The sequence below is a fragment of the Fulmarus glacialis genome, unplaced genomic scaffold, assembly GCF_000690835.1.
Source record: "Fulmarus glacialis isolate BGI_N327 unplaced genomic scaffold, ASM69083v1 scaffold4637, whole genome shotgun sequence".
In the NCBI taxonomy this organism is placed as follows: domain Eukaryota; kingdom Metazoa; phylum Chordata; class Aves; order Procellariiformes; family Procellariidae; genus Fulmarus; species Fulmarus glacialis.
In genome coordinates, this window is record NW_009222459.1 from 1 (window position 1) to 19105 (window position 19105).

A 19105-nucleotide genomic window follows, 5' to 3' on the forward strand; every position below is an offset into this window, starting at 1 on the left:
ATTTTATTACATTCTATTAAACTCACATTTATTTATAGGAAATAGATATTTCCAAAATAGCCATTCATCTATTTAAATACTAGCCACAAATTACATATTTATGTATGTTATAAAAAATTATGAATATATAACCACAGTGGAACCAGAAAAAGTACAGAGAAGGGAAATAAGGGTAACACTTGTATGGACCATCTTTAATAAAAGTGAAGGTTAAATAGAGTACAACACTAGGAAAGAGGCAAATGATGATGACAGAGGTCTCAAATATAGAAGTAATGGAGAAAGGGGGTAAACAGTAGTAGTAATTTCCTGTTTCTCAGAGTGGGAGGACCAGAAGGAATCAGTGAAAATATTGCACCAAGGGTTTAAAAATGAGATGTATTTCTTATTTTTACAGTGCATAGTTCATTGTGGAACTCATCCCATGAGCTAAATGTTGTCAAAAGGGCAGATATAGTACAAAAGTGCCTATAGAAATTCCTGAAGATTGGCTCATTTGAGCCATTAGACACAATAGTCCAAATGCAACATGAGGGTCAAGAAGGAGGGTCTACAAGCAGAGGGTAACCTTGATCTGTTTCTTGTACTCTTTTCTTTTAGTATCTGAAAACAGTTCCTCTCTGAAACAGAAACCTGAGTGAAGCAGACTTTTTGCTTGGTCTAGTATGGCAGTTCCAATGTACTTATATATGGAATATGTTGATTAGGAGAATGATCATGTTCTAAGAATTACTAATTGAAATAATTTATATTGAACAGAAAAAAACGGTAGATGTGAAATAGAATCTGTACATTGTTTTCAAAAAGGCACTGTATGGCTTTCCAAAAATTTTACAACATTTGCCAAAATAGGAGAAAAAGGGCAGAATTTTTCTGAACTTGTCACAAGATCTAGTCAAGATAAATAATGATTAGGTCTCTTTTCAGGCTGGCCATTACTTGTGAGCTTGACCCAGAAATTATTACAGCAATTGTATATTTTTTGGAAATCAGGAAATCAGAATGGGTGATTTTTATGACTATTGCTAAAAAAAAAGTATTGAATTCAAACATAGGTTGACAAAAGCCAGTGATACAGTCCACGTCACAGAAGTGCTTCCAGCTAAGTCCAATCTGCAGAAGTGGCCTCAGGAAGACATATATCTCAAGAGGTAGTACTGTTTTATGATGAAGGGACTATATTCCAACGGTCTCTTCTAAATTAAGAAAAGTGTTTTGGTTATTTGACCTTGATAACACAAAACTTGACTCAGTCACAACTAAACTTTAACTCTTACTATTTCTGTACACTCAACCTTAATTCTAGCTCACCTACTCTCAGGAGCACCATCCTAACCCTGATCAACCAGTGCTTCCAAGACTAGATCCTTTACCACTTCCTGCCTGACCTACAGCCTTCTCCCAAACATGAGGCAAAATCTCCTCTGGAAACCTTTGCCAATATCAGAACTAAATTACACAGAGGACCCTTACTGTCATCACCCCCAATCCTCATATGGTAATATCTCTAAAATCCAACAATAAGCCAGCCATAAACAGTAGGTCCTTGCTGTTAGAGCAGATTTACGTTTTTTGGCCTCTGCCCTAAAGTGAGTATTGAAGTAATCTCTTATTTCGTTCCACAAGGTAAATCACTGTATGCTCCTGGTTCAAAAGTGGTTATTTAATCCAGTCCTGGCCCTAGCCTGACAAGGCCCATCAACCTTTCTGCCAGCTGGCTGCCTGTACATGCACTATCTCCTGCATGCCCTTGCAAGTCCCAGAACTCTAGGCTAAGCCCCAACCTTATTTTCTTTTGTTAACCTGGATTCTAATCAAATGCATTTTTCTCACCAGCAGTTTCTGCCACTGCTAGATCACAGCTGAGATAAGAATTGTCTGGCTAGCTCTAGTGCTCTGTGTAACTCAGCATCCAGTTTTGAGCTCTGTCTTACGACTTTTTGGACAATTGGTGGCCAAAATCCTAATCTCAGCAGCAACTTTGCTCAAGGGAACCCAGTCCGCACCATTTCTAAATCAGCCAGCAGTATCCCCAGCCACCAGCACAAAAAATTAGCCAGGCAGTCTCTTCTGGCAACAGCCCTTAACCAAAGCTTGTCAGCCCTAGCACTACAAAAGACAGCATCAATGCAAATCCAATCCTAATCCAAATACCTCTCACAGCCTCCAGACAAGCATTTACCCAATCCAACCCTATGCATCCCTGATGCAAAGCTGTTGGTCCATGCAGGCCCTCTGAAAAAACCTTCATCTTGATACCAGGGATTGAAAAACAACGAAAACCTAGTCCAGTTCTAGATGTAGGCCAACAGTGGTTTCTCCTCCAACACAGCCCCAAGCCTGGACAACACCCTTTACTAGATCTTGTTTTAAAGCCACTGGTCTTTGCTGCCTCACACCTGAGCCACAGGGCTAGGGGCCTAGCTATGCGAAAACCACAGCCTGTAAAACAAACCCTAACAGGCTGTGCTTTGCCAGCCCTAACCCTTCCCTGGCAATCCCTACTGGCTGTTTCAGTAAGGCTATAACTCACGTGGTTCATATTTACAGTGCTGATTGCTTTCGTCAACCAGTGATGACTGTTAGCATGACATGATCAGCTGTAGATCCTGTCTGACAGTACTGATTCATCCTGCTCAAAGGAGTGCAGATGTATGACATGACAATATCAACAGAGGAGACTTTTTAGCACAGACAGGTGAATATGTGACCTTGGCAACACAGCAGATCAGTGGCAGCTCTGCCAACACAGAACAAGTCCCCCTATGTGATATTACTGCTCTGTTCTCTAGATCACAGTGTCAGCCAGAAAGATTTCCAAGTGAAAATGACCTTCATTTCACCAGGATTTGATCAAACATGACACTTCTTTTGTCTACAAAAAAGGCACATTTCTATTCATGTGAATAAGAATTTTGTATTAAAAACATCAAAACAGGGAAACCCTCCGAATTTAGGAACAAAATTCAAGTGGAATTTAAGTTTGTTGGCATCTTTTCCAGGTCTTCTGCTTTTCAAACATTAAAAGTTTATAATGGAGATTTATAATTCTCAAACTATGAATATAAAAAATAAGAACATGAAAAACTCCAGTTCTTCTCCCATTTTGTGGTAACACCTTTATTTTTTAAAAGAGAACTGTTTTACTGAATTATTCTTACCGTTTACATATCTTGTAAAAAGATTGTGAAAAGATTTTAGCACACAAGGAATGTACCACTGACTATCACGAAGTCAAGAAATCTAGCAATTATACAATTCAGCTCCTACAGAAACAGCATGAGGTTTCTTCTTGCAATTTTAAAGCACTCCATGTCACCAATAAAGAAGCTTAAATGTCAACTCTCACATTGAGTTTCTCCTTTTGAATTATATCCAGGTGTCTAACTTGACCTCTCTGAATAAGAGCATTCAGGGTCAATTGAAAAGGATTATAACAGTCATTCTGGAGACAATTATCCTAAAACTAGAGTTCTGCTACATCTACAAATTTGTTTAGATCTGTTTGCCTAAAAACTGCTTTGTCTCAGGAAAGTAAATCTTGACACTCAAAGAGATCCCACTTTGTAAGGAAAACTTGCTAATACCACAGAGATGCCTTTCATCTGATTTTTTAAAGTGCTTTACCCTCACAAGCTGAAGGCAAAATAGTCATGGCTATAGTAAGTATGGAAAGCAGTTGCCAAGTCTGACGTAACTGGGAGGTATGCACACATTTTGGTACTCGTGTATTAGCCTTACTTGTATGTACACTCCTATATCCAACAAAATCTAACAAATGAGATACCCAGAAGCTAAAAAATTTTGTTAGAAAAATAATTAAATAGTATAGAATAATATCCTTGTTGCATGAAGTAATATCTGAAGTATCTTCTGTAGTTATTTATTAAGAAACTAACTGTGATTCAAATGCAAGGAATTTTTAGTGCCTCATCCAAGGCAAAATCTAATGCTAACCTTAGAAAAGATCCTACAACTGTGAACAGGGGTTTTGTTTGTGCATTTTTCTACATCCACTTAAGACAATGGATATGTCAATAAATTAACACCTGCTGAGCCATGCTACTCTGACTTTCAAAAGGTGCAAACACATAGCAAAACTATTAAAATAGTTTAATCTGAACTCAGCAGTGCCTGTTCTGCCCATGCCTAGCCAGTTTGTACACTCATATTGGCCATTCAGTCATCATACAAGTAGGGTACTGCCATAGATTTAACCAGTGCTTCTTACCTTGCTTCGATAGAGAAGGAAATGCAAGCACCAAGGGATAAAGGTATTTTTCCTGTCACAAAAGGTAACAGTGAAAATACCAGGAACACAGTCCAACCCTTCTGTTACCATTTCAGGGCCATTGGTCTACATGGCCTACAGCAGTCCCCCACAGGTATGTTCCAACTAACCAGGCTGCCTTAAATCCATAGCACAAACAATGCAAAGTGAGCGATACAGTTTACATCGCACTGATGTTCATCATCTGGTTATCACCTGTAACACAGGTAAAGGTATTTTAGACATTTTGAATTGACCAGCATCTATTCTATTAAGGCATTTTCATTTTGACCTTCAAAGGGAAAGGAATGTATTCTTCAGATCAGGCTTCTCCTTGTGAACCAGTCCTGATGATTTCAGCTTGCTTTTTGTGCTGCTAACATACCGAGATGGGTAGGGGACAGTCTACAGGGCTCTGCTTCTTCCTGAGCTAACCCATTCTAGCTCAGCCCAGCTTAACCCAACCCAATCACTTATCGCATTTTCAAACTTTTAGCTGCCATCAGCTCTAGGTTAAAGCAAATGTCATCCACCTCCGGGGCCCATGGTGAATAATTTATGTGGTCCTGGACATGATACAGGTTTTACAGTTTTACAGCTGAAATCCTTCAAGTTCCTTGGACCTACTGGAAAAGGATTTATTTTATTGTAATTCCCAAATGTTCATTTTTGTATGTGTGTTTTCCTACAGAATGTGTGCATTGCTTCCAGCAATGTGTTTTATATTACCTGGAAGAATAGAAACGTTCTAATGGGAGGAAACAATTTTATTCTTATTGCCAGCGCAACACAAAACAGAACTTGAAAATGACACCATGACTTCTCAAGCAAAGTCATCCCATTTATTTCAGAGCTTGGGGACCTCATTCTCCACTCCCTTACAGTCTTCTGTGCAATTACACTAGTATAAACCCCACAAATTATGGGCCAAAGATACAGACTTACTTTCTTTTTGCTTGTCACAGACGAAGCAAGCTGCATGTCCTTGATTTATATGTACCTCAGTAGCACATACAGAAAGTAATCTGTCTTTTCTTGTAATGAGTTCATCTTTTCTTTTCGGGCACACATTGGGTATGCCTTTCTTGGCATAAACTCAGTCTCTTTCCCAAAGGAGTGTCCAATGAGGCTTTCATCAGATGTTTAACTATAAAGAATTTCATGCAGAGTTCAAGAGCTAGCCTGGACTAGGCTTTGTGGTAAATGTCTACTGGAAAATTAAGATCTAGAAAAAGCTCTCTCATCTTTCTAATGGACCTTGTCTTACTTTATGTTGCTCTAAGAGGTCAATGACCAATGACCCTCACCTTGATAGTGAAGTCTGCAGTGAGAGGCCCAGATATTCTTAATATCTCCTTGTCAGGAAACTTCTGGAAGTCAATGCTAGAATTGTCCACGAGGAAGGAGCCTGTGGAGCTGAGGCCGTTTTCACTCTTCACACCTTGGAGAGTCTTGGTTTCCAAATCTGACAAATACAAACAAATTAGCGGGAAACTCGAGCAGTATAATTCGAAGTAAGAGTGAGAGCAGAAAAAGCAAACCAACACAAAACAGTGGTGGTGCAGATTTGCCTCCTAAATTGGTGATAATGCAACTTTTTTGTTCCTTTCCACAGTTTATTCGCATTCCAGTAAGTTCCTTTTATTTTTTCTCCTCCATCTGCTTTTTGGCTTTGTTCAACCCTTAGATTTCTAGTGCTGCATTCACCTCCTCACCTATAGGTCATGTTTTTACTCTCTTCCAGACATATTAATCCATTCCTAGTTAGGCATATTTGCTGTTGTTTAACTTACTCTCAGTAAGTCACGCTCCTATGCGGAGCATGACTCAGACCTTCCCCTGTGAGTGCTGGCTTTGTTAAGTTGCTGTTCCCTCCTTCAGTTCAAAGGTGGGTCACTAGCCACATGTTGCTGAGGTAGACAATTAACTGAAAGCAAGACGTCCAGGAAAGAAAGATCAGTATGACAAAAAACCTGCCTCCTCTCCAGAAATGGTCTGATCCATCCCAGTGGAGTAGGAAGGGAAGGCGAGTGCTGAACCCTCCTGAGCTCCCCCTCTGGCTCTGTCTGCATTCACAGCTCCCAAAAAGTGGACATTAGTTCAGACACTGTTTGGTAGTAGTTACTTCTGATTAGTAAATCATAATAAATACATTAATAATTTTTAAATGGAAATCAACAGTCAGAAGGTAGATCTGTTCCATCATCTAGCTAGCCTCCCTACCAACTCCAGATTATGCTTTACATAATCTCTTCACAAGTAAACTGTTTCCTGTAGTTATTTCAAAGTGACAACGCATTTCATCATGAAGGATTGCAAAGCTGTAATCCTTTCACATGTATTTGTGAAATTATGCACCAAATCTTCTCCCACACAGAGAGGCAGCTAAGGCAAAATCTGAATTAGTTGGGGACATACTACTAATCTGTGATGGAATCATATTTTCAGAGACAGTAAATGGGAGAAATGTTTTTATTAGCATGTATTAGCATGTATTAAGTTGTTAATTAGGAGAAAAAAGATAATTGCAGTAATTAGACTGCTTTTCAGGATGGGTCATGGGAATTAATTCATGAGGGAAGTTGCTGAGGCAGGACACTAAGAATTTGCTCTGTACTAATTAATTCCTTGGTTTTCAGTGAGACTAGTCTCTTCCTTTGTGATGCACTCGGCCATATATTTATTTCTGGACAAGGCTGCATGCATCAGGGATAAAGATGGTTTTAAGACTTGTGTATATATAATGGCCTCCTGTTGACTTCTCCCACAACCAAAGTTCACAGGGCAAAATACTCCCTCCCCCCCCAACTGATTGTAGCTCATACATATATAAAATCCTTTGATGGGTGAACAGAAAGATTCATGGAGACATCTGAAACAAGAAAGAGATATATTTGGACTTATTCATGTTTACACAGAGCAGTTAATCTAAATCTCAACCAGTGACTCAGGCAGACCTCGCTGATTCAAATCTTTTTTGTCCCGAAATGTGATACGGCCTGAGCGAAGACAGCTTTAGATCAATCTCTCCTGCTAAAATCTCATTTTTCTCAAAGCTGTCTTATAGCTCAATTTCACTGAAAAAGTAATAAAAGTATGAAATTTTTCTACCTTGGAAGAGAACATCTATACTGGGAAAGAAGACAGGAGAGAATGGAAGAGTGCAAATCATTTACTGCGAAAGTTGTAACAACCATACTGGAGGAGCTCAGGAATACCCAAAGGGACACTTAAAACTGAAGTACAGGCAGCATTTGAACTTTTAAGAAAAACATAATATATCTTTTCCTTAGTTTATACCCTGTAATTTGCTGGTCTTTATTCACAGCTCTAAATCTAAAGAACCATTAAAAGGTTATGGCATGCTCACTGCTTTCTTAACACAAGCAGTGAGCTACAGAACAGGACTGATAAACCACCCCTTATTTTGCAAGTCAGTATAAGTTCTTTGGGCGAAAGAAATCTGGATAGTGGGAATGATTTGGTGGTTCACCTCCTTGCTGACACTAATATTTGTATTTACACTGACAAGCATAGAGGACTCTAAGTGGTCCGTGCTGCAGGAAAGTCCTTCTACCTTTTGAAAAAGAAGAAGGGGAGTCCTACTTATCTTACAATAATTTGTGCTTCTGAGAGGTTATGCAGTACAGTTTGTGTTTTTTCTGACAGTAAATCCCATTTACCAACACTTTACTGTTCATTTGCTGCTGATGAAAAAAGGAGCATCTTGTGAGTAGCTACTGCATTGGAAGGTAAGAAAGAGGGATGTAACGAGTTTCTATTCATGAAAGAAATGGATATGCCTTCAGCTTTCCCAGCATATTCTCAAATCCTGAGACTCTTCTCCCAGAGAAGAGCGATACATGGCTGCTGGGATACACAGATCCCTGTCAGAAAAAGCAGGGAAGTGTTATAGCCACCAAGTGACAGGCTAGCAGCACTTAGTGGGCTTAACTCCTTAGAGCAACATCACTACTAAGGATCATGGTTTGACTTGTGCATGTTGTTTCTGATCTTTAGACTGTGATTTTGTGTGTGTGTGCACGCACGTGTGTGTGTGCATCTACGGGAGTGAGAGAGATTATCATAACAGAAACATGTGTTAAAGTCATGAGAATCTTGATGGCTAAGCTCAGCTGTAGGGAAGATTATACTTTACTGTCCTCAGTATTTCTTCACTCAGTGGGATATATTTTATTAATTTTAAACAAAAGCACTTGGCACCAAGCAAGCCAGCCAAAGGATAAGCAAACAGAAATGACTGAAGAATTATGGAGGGGCAAAGGATTCTGCAATGTTGGCAGAGCTCAGCTCTGAGAAGAGCGTGTACCACTGATGTAACTGGGTCTGAGGAGAGCTTCCGAGGGCAAGATTCATCCCTGTGTTGAAATCAGTGATCTGAGAGAGGGAAACCAGACACCACAGTGTAAACAGAGCACTGGGGGTTAGCAAGGCTTTCTTGAACAAATGTACACTAACTTTTTCTACTTACATAAATGATCGGGTCCTTTCAGCACGAGGCGAATTTGCCTGCTTCCATAAGGAATAGCAACCACTGTATCATCCACTGCAGGAAGGCAAAACCACATGGAGTAAGTAAGCAAAGAAATTCCCATCTGTTTTCAAATAAACAGTGAAATAGTGCTTACAAGGCAGTCAAAAAAAAAAGATTTTGGACCAATTAAACAACCCTATGAAGAGAACATTAAAAATCTGAAAAAGAACTTGTTAAATGTGGTAAGAACCTTCTACTTAGAAGAAACCAAACCTGTTGATTTTCTTTATTCGCACTTCCTTCACAACAATTTCTGGATTTCAAGAGTAACTAACAGCTTTCTATTTCACCACGACTCCACTTAACCTGTTCCAAGTCTTTTGAATTGGTGTTTGTGGTGAAGTAGAGAAGCACAAGCCTATTCTGATGTTTAATCAGAACAGCCATTCCTTCACTTGACTCTTTCTCAGTTGAACCCTACAGCTTCTCCATGACCCTGCCCATGGTATGTGATGATGTCCCACTGCCCTCAGGCATGCCTTCCCTTTCACACTTTTTATTTTAATGACTAGGAGTGTTATAATTCTGCTTCCCTTTTCACACCACTAATGGAAAGCCCCTGGAAAAACAGAACAAAGTCCCTTTCACTATCTGTTCATTAGAACTGCTCATATCTGTGTCATGTAATGCCCACTAACAAGAACTATAGCTCTGCTCTCAAAGCAGTGTGTTGCTTTGTCAGGTAAGGCTAACTCAGCCAATAAAAGCATATTATCTTTCATCCAAATATATGAGCTAGGGCCTTAAGTCTCTGACCAGATCAAACTGGGAAAACTGTTCCAGCCTAGATAAATCAGGATTCTCAGTTACCAGCAAAATAGTTACTAATGTCTTTTTTGTCAAAAAGTGAAGAGAGGCAACAGAAAGAGGGAAAACTACTAAAACCTGGGACTTCTTTTAAACAACACGTTCATTCATCCAAACCTATAGTATCTCAAAAATGTGAACTAAAACAGTTTAAAATTATAAATTCAGTCAGGCATCATAGAAATTCCTGACACTTTTAAATTGGAGAGCTTTATGGGATGAAATATCCATACTTTTGTGGCCTCTTAATATCCCAGAAGTGAGGGGGTAAATGTAGGCCGTCTGATAAAGCTCTGAGCGTCACAAGAGTTGCGTGGAGATAAAATTTGTTCATGTGCCCAGGCTCTTCTGAACCATGTCTTCATTTTCAAAATCTGACTTGATACGTTTCCTCAACCTATCCAGAAATTTCAGTGTCTCCTAAGACTTGTGTAACACTGGGGTTAAACTCTATTCAACACACACTCTGCTCATACACATCTCTGATATCACATTAATTAGCAAGATAGACATCTTTCATTTCTACACAGAATTCAAATATTCTGTTTGAAAGTACAAATATTCAAGTCTTACAAAATTCATTAAATACTGATATTCTAATGCTTATTTTATTGATACCATTCTGGCACTCATATTCAAGATACCCAGTAAGATAAATACATTTTATCCATTTTGGAGAACAAAATCCATGAATATGACATATCATTTTGCTGTATTTATATCACGTTTATTGGAATGAGTCTGGGAAAACAACAACTTCAATTTTTCAAAAAAAAATTAATGGTCTTTTTACAAGTCTTATTTAAAGACAGTCCCATGTCATTATTATATTTGTCAGTTACGAGCTCTGTGCTGGAGAGTTAACAACTCACTGATATGTCACAGAAAAATCAGACAGTTTAAAGATCATGCAAGCTTATATATCATATATCCTTAGCATGTCTCTTCTGCCCCAGGGTATTGCTAGGACTATATTTCACCTGATCTTGTCGTTGCTCTCTATTTGAAATCCTAGCACACTTTATGTGAAATGCAAAGCTCAGTGGGATTTATGCTTATCTCAGTGCTTCCTGCTTTCACAAAGCAGAAGCAGTAGGGATTGAAGAATAATTTCCTGAGGTTAACAGCGATAAGAAGGAGACATTTCCTGTGAAGAGACATGTGAAAGTAAGCATGGTAATATTTAGTCACAGCTCCCTCCAACAATAAGCAGAGAGGCAGATTGTGGAGCAGCCATGTGGAGCACCCTGAAGAAAAGGCCCGAAGTGTGTTATGGGTGGTTGGTTTCCTCCAGAGAAGATGCATAGGGAGGCAAGGGAAAGTCCCAGATAACTGAAAGGACAGTGGCCCAGGGCTGTGAAGAAAGTGCAAGGATTTAGGCAAAGGTTATATGTCAGGTACATTCATCAGGTTCCCGTGAGACATCAGTTTCCTCTCTTTTTGGATTTTGAATTTGGATTTTGTACAAATGGTCTAACTGTTAGTTCTCATGATGAAAAATGGAGTTGTTTCTATTTCCCCATTACTACTGATATTCAACAGAAATCTGGGACTGCATCTATTTTTGACAACCATGGCAAGAGTAATCAGATAAATATCTATTCTCCCTCAGCATAACAATTTCTACAATTCTTTTTTAAAAGTAGTCTGCTTCACTAGTAGATGTCAATCCGTTTTTAGAGAAATACTAACTTTGCACAAGGTGATCAGCAAAATTCATCCACCACTTGCTGGAGCAACACTCTAACTCCTTGGTGAATACAAAGAAGCCTGCTTAAATAGAGCTCATCTCCATAGGAAGATACATACATTCTTTCCAAAAGGAGATATTATTAAAAAAGGAAGGATTCACTTTCTGTAGACTTAGAAAGATTGAACTACCCAAGCTTAGGACTAAGAGAAGAGGATATTTCTGGAATGAACGAAGTATTTTGTAGCTTTTTTTTTTTTTTTTTTAAATAGAAACAAAAGCATAGACACAGATGCTTCCTTTTTCACAAAAATGTGAAAGAGAATTCAGTGTCACATGGCCTCCTGCCCTGCTATGCTTCTGTTTCTGAGGCCACTGGGAGATGTATACTACCCCTATAAATACTGAGGAAGCTGTTCCTGTAGCAAGTGCTAAGTGTTTAAAAGCTCTATGAATTTCTTTCCAGTACTATCCTTCTCCTATGACTTTGCATGAGATAAACAGCATGGAGAAGGAAACTGGATATGAGCACCAAGAGAAAATGAACTCAGTATGTTGAGCTCAACACTGTGTCTGGGGTGGTTTTGAGATATAAACAACTTCAGAAACTATTGGAACAGTGCTGGAATAAAGGTCACTGTCCAGTTTCCCTAGCACAGTCCTCAAAATTGAATGCTATGCTCTGCTAGGCAACTAAAAATCCCAAGTGAGCCCACAGAACACCTCTGCTGATATCTGGTCACTGCTGCACATGCCCCTTCAGATTTTTCTTATATTGTATGGCAGTCTGGCTCACATAGGCTTCTAATGCCTTGTTCATACCACGGACAAAACAGACTTAACTGCTGAGAAACAAGGATTATTTCATACAGATAGTTTAGAATTAAGCTATTGACTAACCAAATGTAATCTAGTCATTCCAGCAAATAAATCAGGCCCTGATCCCAGATATGCTTATGTAGATACATTTACAGTGACAAATAAGCAAGATGCTGATACAAAGTGCCAAAGTGACAGGTATTTAATCAGAGCTGAGAAGGATAAATGCAGAAAATAAACACAGAGTAGATTTTTTACAGCTTTTCAGCATTTAAAAGCTAAAATTTTCACAGCTTGTACATAAACTGTTTGGAAGCAAACCTTAAAAAAAATTCGTATTAATTCACACATGTAAAGGAGAGCCATAAGTGTGCCTTTACAATTGTAAAAAGCCAATTTAAAGGAGCATTTACTTTTGATATATTTGATATTCATACTGTGTTGCATAACAACATGTATGTCTACAGCAGGGAGAGAATAATGCCACATGGTTTATACAGAGTGCATACAAAATCTGATTATCTACTTCAATTCTGTATAACAATTATTTGCATGCAAATGTGTCTGAAGAATCCATTCTCTAACATTTTTTTCACAGTTATCTCACTCTAAGACTATGCTTTCTGCCATCTGCTCTTCTACCTATATAGCATTCTTTATATTTAATAACAAACCATTGGGAGTAGGGACTCTATTTTATTAACATTTTAGTACTGTGCATAATATATTAGTGTCTTTATCCTCAGTAGAAAAGAGAGGAACAACTTTTTACCACAAAGCAACTGAAAAACAATGAATTATTCCTTCAGGAAAAGACTTTTGCCAAAAAAGTTCACAAATACTATCATGTCTCAAGCAGCCTGGAGATTTCTGAATCTGTTCATGCACATTGCAGAAACAGTAACAATGAGGTGAAATTCCATTCCTAAATCTTTGTGAATTATTTTCTTTGCCCTCTAATGTGCAGTTCTGCCTCAGCAATGGAACTCTTATGAGAATTATTGCTTTCCTTCCTTCATACAAAATAGTTTTTCTTTCTTCATTTCTTTCCTTCTCTTTCTTTCTTTCTTCCTTTCTTCCTTCCTTTCATTCTTTCATTCTTTCATTCTTTCTCTCTCTCTCTTTCCCCTTTCTCTCTTTCTCCCTTTCTCCCTTTCTCTCTCTTTCCTTCCTTCCTTCCTTCCTTTCTTTCTTCCTTCCTTGTCTCTCTTTTTCTTTCTCCCACTGTCTCCCTTCCCCAGTTAACAAACACAGACCCAGAGGTGTACTGTGCTAACTACTGCTCTGTGTGCTGTGCTCCATACCCAAGCAGTTATTCTCTAACAGAGAGAAGCTTTTGTAAAAAGCACGTCTCACTGCCCTTCACAGAAACTGAATGGTATCTGTGCAGGAATCCACAAGTCTTCAGCAGATATTACACTGCTATTTGAATATTTTAGGTCATGTGTTATTCAGCACTGGAAAAAAAGCTCCAGAATGGTAGAGCTGGTCTGATTAAACTCTTAATGCCACTGAGTGGGGCTGGGGGCAGGTCTGCAGGCTAGCACATGTGATTCCTTAGGTGTGTCTACATAGGCAAGACAGTACACCTACCTTTTTACCCTTCCTTCAAACTGACCAGACACGCCCTATCTCTCAACTCAAAACTTTTATAGCTCCATCTATGGTGCTGTAACCAGGTTGAAAAGCCTGCCTCCGTACCCATCCATATAGGCACCTCCTGATGACTTAGGCACCTCAGTCCACCCTAGGGCTGAGTCACTGTGCCCAGCATGCAGGCAGACCTGCTGCAGGCGTAGGTCTGGGAGGGAGCACTTTGCCAGGTTGGCACCACCATCCCCCCAGGGTTCCACTCTGCTGTAGCGCAGCATAAACCACTCTGTTCAGAGCAGGGTGGACTGAGTCCTATGCCTAGCCAGCTAATACAGGCAGAGCAGTGTGGGTAGAGCCAGCTCTTCTCGTTCTCCCGCTCCTCCCAAGCAACTAGCTAGCTGAGATGGGGAATATACCGGTGACACCTTTCCACAATCCTCTGCCCACCCCCACAGCCGGAGCTGTAGTCTGAACAAGCCTGATTTAACCCAAGAGGGAAGAAACTGTGGGGACAACAGAACTGACTATGATCATTCAACTGCTTGAGAAAGAGGGGTGAAATCGAGCTTGCAAGAAAGGCGTATTTCACTAAGAGAGGAAGATGGCACTTTACCAGAAGGGACAGCTTACGTTTATTTGCTGAGAGCTGGGACTTATACTGGCCTCGAACCAGCCGGCAGGTGGACCCATCGCCATTGCAGACCCCACAGTTATCTTCCTTGACAGCACTTCCCAGCTGGCGGTCACAGCCAACGATCTGGCAAGAAAGAAAGATGTACAGTTCAATGTGAGCACCTACTGACTGACTGCTCGATCCATCTCTGCAACTAATTACCGCCAAATTTCTCTCTCAGCATCTCTAGAGGGCCATAAAGTACCTTAGCAATGAAAGAGGCTGAGCAAATCTGGCTGGGATTTTGAACTGAATTCAGACGTGAGATAGTGAGCAGGTTAGTACTCAATGGCTTTTGCAGCCCAGAGAAAGAAAAGAGTATTGTTGGAGGTTGGTCTTTTAGGGCATTGTGAACATTTCTTGGTCACAGTCCTATCAGAAATTACACTTCTTAGAGTTTCATAAAGAAAAATGCCTGAAATAGAGAAGAAGACAGATAGGAAGCAGACAGATGATAGGTAAAAGTAAAGAGCGGCACAGATAAACAGTGATGTGGCTGAGATCTCAGTGAAATTTTACCTGCTATGCAGTTAGGAAAACCATGTGGTTTTAATTATGTTTGACAATAATCCCATTCCACACTATCAATGCCTGTGTTCAGACATTGTTGAAGATCTGATAAAGAAGGAATGGTTAAAACAAAAGAACTGAGAGTCAGAAATGCAATTACCTGCTCTGAAACGGGCCTTATGCTTATGTGCAAATTGTTTGGTTCAAAATTTTAAAACTTGAATAGATAAACTAGGCTTCTCAGTTTGCAAAAAAACCTATAGTTCCCAGGAGAATCAAATATAGATTTATAATTAAATAAATTTAAAATTTAATAAAGGAATATAAATTTATTTAGCACAGTGCTAATGTAGGCCTTTTGTTTGAACTTTGAATTCTGCATCCAAGTTATGAATTTTGCACATAAATAATTGAAATCCAGGAAATTAAGCAAGTCCATACAGTGTTATAATTATCTTTATACATTCTAGAAAATGGAAGGCCTTCTAGCATTCTGGTGTGCAAAGTAAGCAATGAAAAAATATTTGTGTATAAATTCTACTTCTAAAGAGTTTGTGCTAAGACTCTTAGCCAAACTGGGAATTTTAAATAAAGTGCTTATTTCAGCTTTATATTTTCCTGCATCTGTGAGTTTCAATTAAATCAGGGACCTGGGTCCTAGAAACTGATAAGAGCAAATAGGGCACTTATCATCTAGGCTTATAAAAGCTCCATGTGTAACTTGACCACTTAAACATTCAGACTAATATTCCTTATTTGCGCAAATCTATGTGTGCAGAATTGCAGATCTCTGCCAGGGTGAGATGTACTTCTGGATTTGACACTTTCTCTTTGCTTGCCTGTGAAAATGGAGGCTTTGATTAATACTTTTAGCAATTCAATTCCCATTTCTAACATCATTATTTTACTAGTGGCACAATAGCAGTTTCCTTGGTTATCTGTCATATTGATAGTATAATTAATTCAATTTAAATCATTATAGGTTTAGATTCACACTTGATGAAAGCTATCATCAAATTTCTTTGACTTTACTCACTTCTGCTGGGTCAGAACTGGGTCAGTCTCCTGTGCTTCTGCATTATATTATGATGTCTCCGGGGAAATTAATGAGGGCTAATGGAGTAACAGTCAAGCATAAATGATACATTGCCCTGAAAACCTAGTCATACCAAGACTGCAAGAGACATTTTATCACATTAGAAACACCATGACGAATAATGGTTAGATAGCTGAAGCAAAGCTAAGATTACCTTGACTGTGACTACTCCATACAGAGCTTCCAAGTACAGATACATAAATTATATCAGTGATACCATGTAAGATTTAGGTCTATTTTTTCTGAATAAGAATATCCTTTCAGGAGCTGAACCACCTTTGATATACACTCTTTAACTTTCATGAATGTCTCTGTATAGACAAGATGTGAAAAAAAATCACTTGCATGATCTGAAAACTGTATGACATAATGCCTGCAAATCAGATTAATTTCCTTCAAGCGCATTACAGCTCACTAGCACCCACAGTGAGAAGTGTCCTGCTGAAGAATGCAGTTATCAGCGGAAGGGCCAGAATTCCCTTTCATATCTGCTCATAACATACTTTATATTCACTCAACAGTTCAGTCTACAGCAGTATCCAAATCTGCATGCCTTCACCTATTTTGAAAAGAACATGTGAACGGCCCTGGATGTGAAAAGGGCTGGATCTTACATCCAGGTATGAGGCAACCAATTTCAAAATCAGCCTTTACTACATTAAAGCCTTTTAAACTTTATGAATCATCAGCTCACACGTTGCCATGGGCTGTACTCTGATTAAAGTTAATTTATAAATTGAGCAATTTGGAGCTAGGTCACAACTTGTAGAGGAAACCACCAGGAAAATCTCAGATGTGAAAGGAAGTTATATTGAGGTTCATTGCTCTGTTTGAGATGGACAGTCATTGCCAGTGTATAGCACAAAAATAATTCTTTTGCTGAAATGCTGTATTTCAAATGGAAGTATGAGAAAATGGAGGCCTCTTGGTGTGAACACCAAAACTTATGTGGTATGTACAAAACACATTTTAATCTTCCTATACTTGGTAGTCTTTCAGATAATTTTATGCTATTAGAAATTTTAATGAAATTAAATAAATTTCCTATTTCTCCCCAAGCTTTCTGCAGAGGTTTTGCCTTACCCTGTTAGACTATCTGTCTTAATAGATATCCAGAGCTCTGGGAATATGTATAAAATTTTCATTAAAAACCCTTACGAGTGATTAACAAATGCCTGAAATAAAAAATGTTCTCTTTTTTTTTTCCCCTTCACCTCCTAGGGAAATCCTTCTTCTATCTTTTGGAGGTAATTACGTTAGTGAAAGGTTGGTAATGTTTGCAATGGAGTCACCAATGCTTTAAAATGAAAAACACTACTCCAGATCTCTTATATTACTTTTTAGTAGCTCTTACATGAAAACATTATATAGGTTGGACTCTTATGAAAGCAAAAGATCAGACAAGGAAATATTAAAGTGCTCCTGAAAAAATACACAGTTCATGAGAATAATAACTTTCGTCTCTATAAGCAGAAGAAACATAGGTTTGGCTGAGTTGAGAATATGTCATTTCCACAACATTATTTTCACTCTCTGTCAAGGCTGCAGAGAACTCACTGCAAAAGATGAAGGTATGGGTAAAAATATGTCACCATCCCCCCAGAAATCTGGAGAGATTCAGCAAGGAACAGGAAGGCAGAATTTTTTGTTTCAGCATCCACCCATAGCATGAACAAAACACAGAGGGGAGGTTTTGGAATGGCTTTTATCAGGGATGCCAAAGATGCAACACACTAGGAGATACCCAGCTATCAGGAAGATTCACTTAGGCTGCAGAGTTAGAAAAGCCTGCCAAGACACTGACCTATGGGCATACTCGTCTGACTAGGGGTGGTTGAGGACTCGTCATGGAAATAAGCATCACAGAAGATACTGCTTGATCAGCTTTGTAGGCAAAGGAGTGAATAGGGACATTGTACCTCTAATGTACAGCTCAGAGTAACGGTCTGGTGGACACAGTTTGAAACAGAATACTGACATTTTTGAATCAGAGGTCTGGGGAATATTTCACTCTCTGAAAAGCTTTGAAATGTCAACTCCTCGTCTTGGTTTGAAACTAGAACCAACATTGAAATTCTGAAGTTTCTGTGGGATGGAAACTTCCTTTTCCAATGCGTTCTAGTCCTGATCTTAATATATCCTGGGGAGCTTAGGGAGATGAAGTCTTTTTCAATCCATAAAGGTCTGGGAAGGAAGCCCCCACCAGCAACGAAAATGGGTTACTGCAACAAGTTGTGCCTGGAAATGTTCTGAAGTAAGCAGTTTTCATACTCATTTCTACTACATGTTAAGCTTCCTCCCCTTAAAGCAGGGTAATGAAGCACAGACTTTCCGCACTGAAATCTTTTGAGTTTCCAATTGCTGAAGTGCGGTCAGAGGTTTGAACTGCAGATTGTTACCACACAAAATGTCAGAAGCAGCTCCATTCAATTCCCTGACAATCTAATCCAAAACCCATTAAAATAAAGAAAATGCACTTACAAGTTCAAGAGCCTTTGGGTGAAGCTCTTGCATATTGCTAAAGGTGTTCCTATGAAGCTCATTGCTATTGTGGTTAAATGCCCTTATAGCAGTAAAGGCAGATTATGCAGAGCTCTGGACGTCTCTCAGTATATGGAAGATGTCAGCCATGCAGTACCAGAGCGAGGAGATTACAGGTGAGTACCAACTCCCTGCCCAGTTCTTTACCACGTCTAAAGTGAGCTGATTTTTTATTCTCCTTATGGGTTTAGCATAAAAAAGTTAGCAATAAAAAGTCAGAATAATAACAGCTAATCCCTAGTTGGCCGAGCCTGTATTGTTTTCTGGCATAAGATTCTACAGTTCTGCTCAGAGGTAAAGATTCCATATTACGTTTTAGGCTAAAGTCCCATACTTCATGCTGAGTTTGATTCTCCCCTCCACTCCCATTTTTACTCAACTGACAGCCAGTGAATTGGCAAAACAGAAAAATAGGGATATTCCTGACTCTGAGATACATACACAAAATAAATTTTACAGGACACTGCAAGAAAAACGATGGTCATCAAGTTAGCAAAGCAACTGCTCATGTATTTAAAGGCATCAGGCTGAAAGTCCCACAACAGGAGTTG

At 39.1% G+C, this 19105-nt stretch overlaps 1 protein-coding gene across 1 annotated transcript in view; it reads right to left on the bottom strand.

Annotated features, from left to right (window-relative positions):
• Positions 1–5577: 5577 nt before the first annotated feature.
• Positions 5578–19105, bottom strand: part of LOC104079410 (ADAMTS-like protein 1) — a gene marked incomplete at its 3' end in the record, with an annotated part of 92918 nt that continues 79390 nt past the window's right edge. The window contains exons 6-8 of the mRNA XM_009581445.1: positions 14365–14491; positions 8763–8837; positions 5578–5735 (exon numbers count right to left, since the gene is read on the bottom strand). Of these exons, the coding sequence (XP_009579740.1) occupies positions 5578–5735; positions 8763–8837; positions 14365–14491 (360 nt within the window). The remainder of the gene's footprint in view (positions 5736–8762; positions 8838–14364; positions 14492–19105) is intronic.